The sequence below is a fragment of the Chanos chanos genome, chromosome 16 (assembly GCF_902362185.1).
Source record: "Chanos chanos chromosome 16, fChaCha1.1, whole genome shotgun sequence".
Lineage (NCBI taxonomy): Eukaryota > Metazoa > Chordata > Actinopteri > Gonorynchiformes > Chanidae > Chanos > Chanos chanos.
This window is the reverse complement of record NC_044510.1, coordinates 10,719,438-10,720,655: the sequence shown is the minus strand read 5'-3', so window position 1 is coordinate 10,720,655 and position 1,218 is coordinate 10,719,438. Positions and strand designations below refer to the sequence as shown.

The 1,218-nt window shown below is 39.1% G+C and overlaps 1 protein-coding gene across 1 annotated transcript; it reads right to left on the bottom strand.

Annotated features, from left to right (window-relative positions):
* Positions 1-400: 400 nt before the first annotated feature.
* gngt2a (guanine nucleotide binding protein (G protein), gamma transducing activity polypeptide 2a) lies at positions 401-866 on the bottom strand. Its single transcript, XM_030794025.1, has 2 exons — positions 783-866; positions 401-526 (listed from the first exon to the last, which is right to left on the bottom strand). The coding sequence occupies exons 1-2, from the start codon at positions 864-866 to the stop codon at positions 401-403; spliced, it is 210 nt and encodes a 69-aa protein (XP_030649885.1).
* Positions 867-1,218: the final 352 nt, after the last annotated feature.

Sequence of the window (1,218 nt, the reverse complement as noted above, 5' to 3'; positions counted from 1 at the left end):
AGAAGTCACAAACTTGATGATAAGCCCCCTATTAAAAGTGCTGAGAGAATTTCACTTTACAAAATCTGTAAGGCCCAGAATCACAACCCTCATAATCATAATCGTAATCATTATGATTGAAAAAGTCTCCTGTACCTTGACTATTGGTTAAACTGATCTGTTGATCTCATCCTCTCTACTCAGCCTTCATTTAGTATCTGTTCTCTGAACATGTTTTTTTTTTTTCCTACTGTGAGAAACTCAACACTAAAAGGTGGGGTTTTGCGACCATGCATGAAAACTACATGTTCAACTGTGTGAAACTACCAAAGTGTTTCATGTCTTTCATGGGACGGGGGGAAAAAAAAAAAGCTGACACTGCGTTCTCATAACGTGCGGCCTGCTGAGGGGTTGCCCTATGCTAGGTTATGATGCAGCCACCCTTCTCCTTGAAGGGGTTTTTGTCCTCAGGCACACCTTTGATGAGAGGGTCTTCAGCAGACTTGGTCTCCACCCATTCACACATCTCCTTTGCTGTCTTTGAAACCTGGAGAAAGGAGAAGACAAGGGAGGATCTGAACTCAAGTGGCAAACTAAACAATTATACCAGCTGTTAAATCAGAAAACAAAACCCCACCAAAAAAAAACAGAAAGGGTTTGCAACTTCTTTGGCCACTGAGGTTGTTCTCAGTGGCTTTCAACTTGTCAGCTTCAACTTGTTTCAGTTTGATTTCATTTCTTTCTCTTTTTTTTTCTCTCTCTCTCCATCTATTTCTTTTTCCCACTTTTGCATAGGAACTTACAGGCTCTCTTGTGGTCTTTACTTCCTTCTGAAGTTGTTCAAGCTCCATTTTCAGGATGTCTTTATCAGACATGTCACGCGCCATCTTGCCCTGAGAGTGAAGACCAAAGGCCAAAGGCCAAGGGAGAGAAAACATCAGGTCAAGTTCATAGATGGAAACACACTGTTGAAAGCCTCCAGTCAACAGAAAGTGAGAGACTAGGAATTTAAATCAACCAACAGGTCATTATGTTTGTTTTTGAAAAAAATCAATACCATGTTCCTAAAAATATTTCAGGATGAAACTGTTGTAATCCTTGAGAGTTTAAAACAAAATCTCAGCACCTTTATTCTGCAGAAAGATTTCCAATCTTCAAATCTGTGTTCCTTCTTTCACTTTTCTTTTCCTTTTTTTTTTTTAAACAAGTCTAGCTAAAAGGTTTTGTTTTGGAAATTAT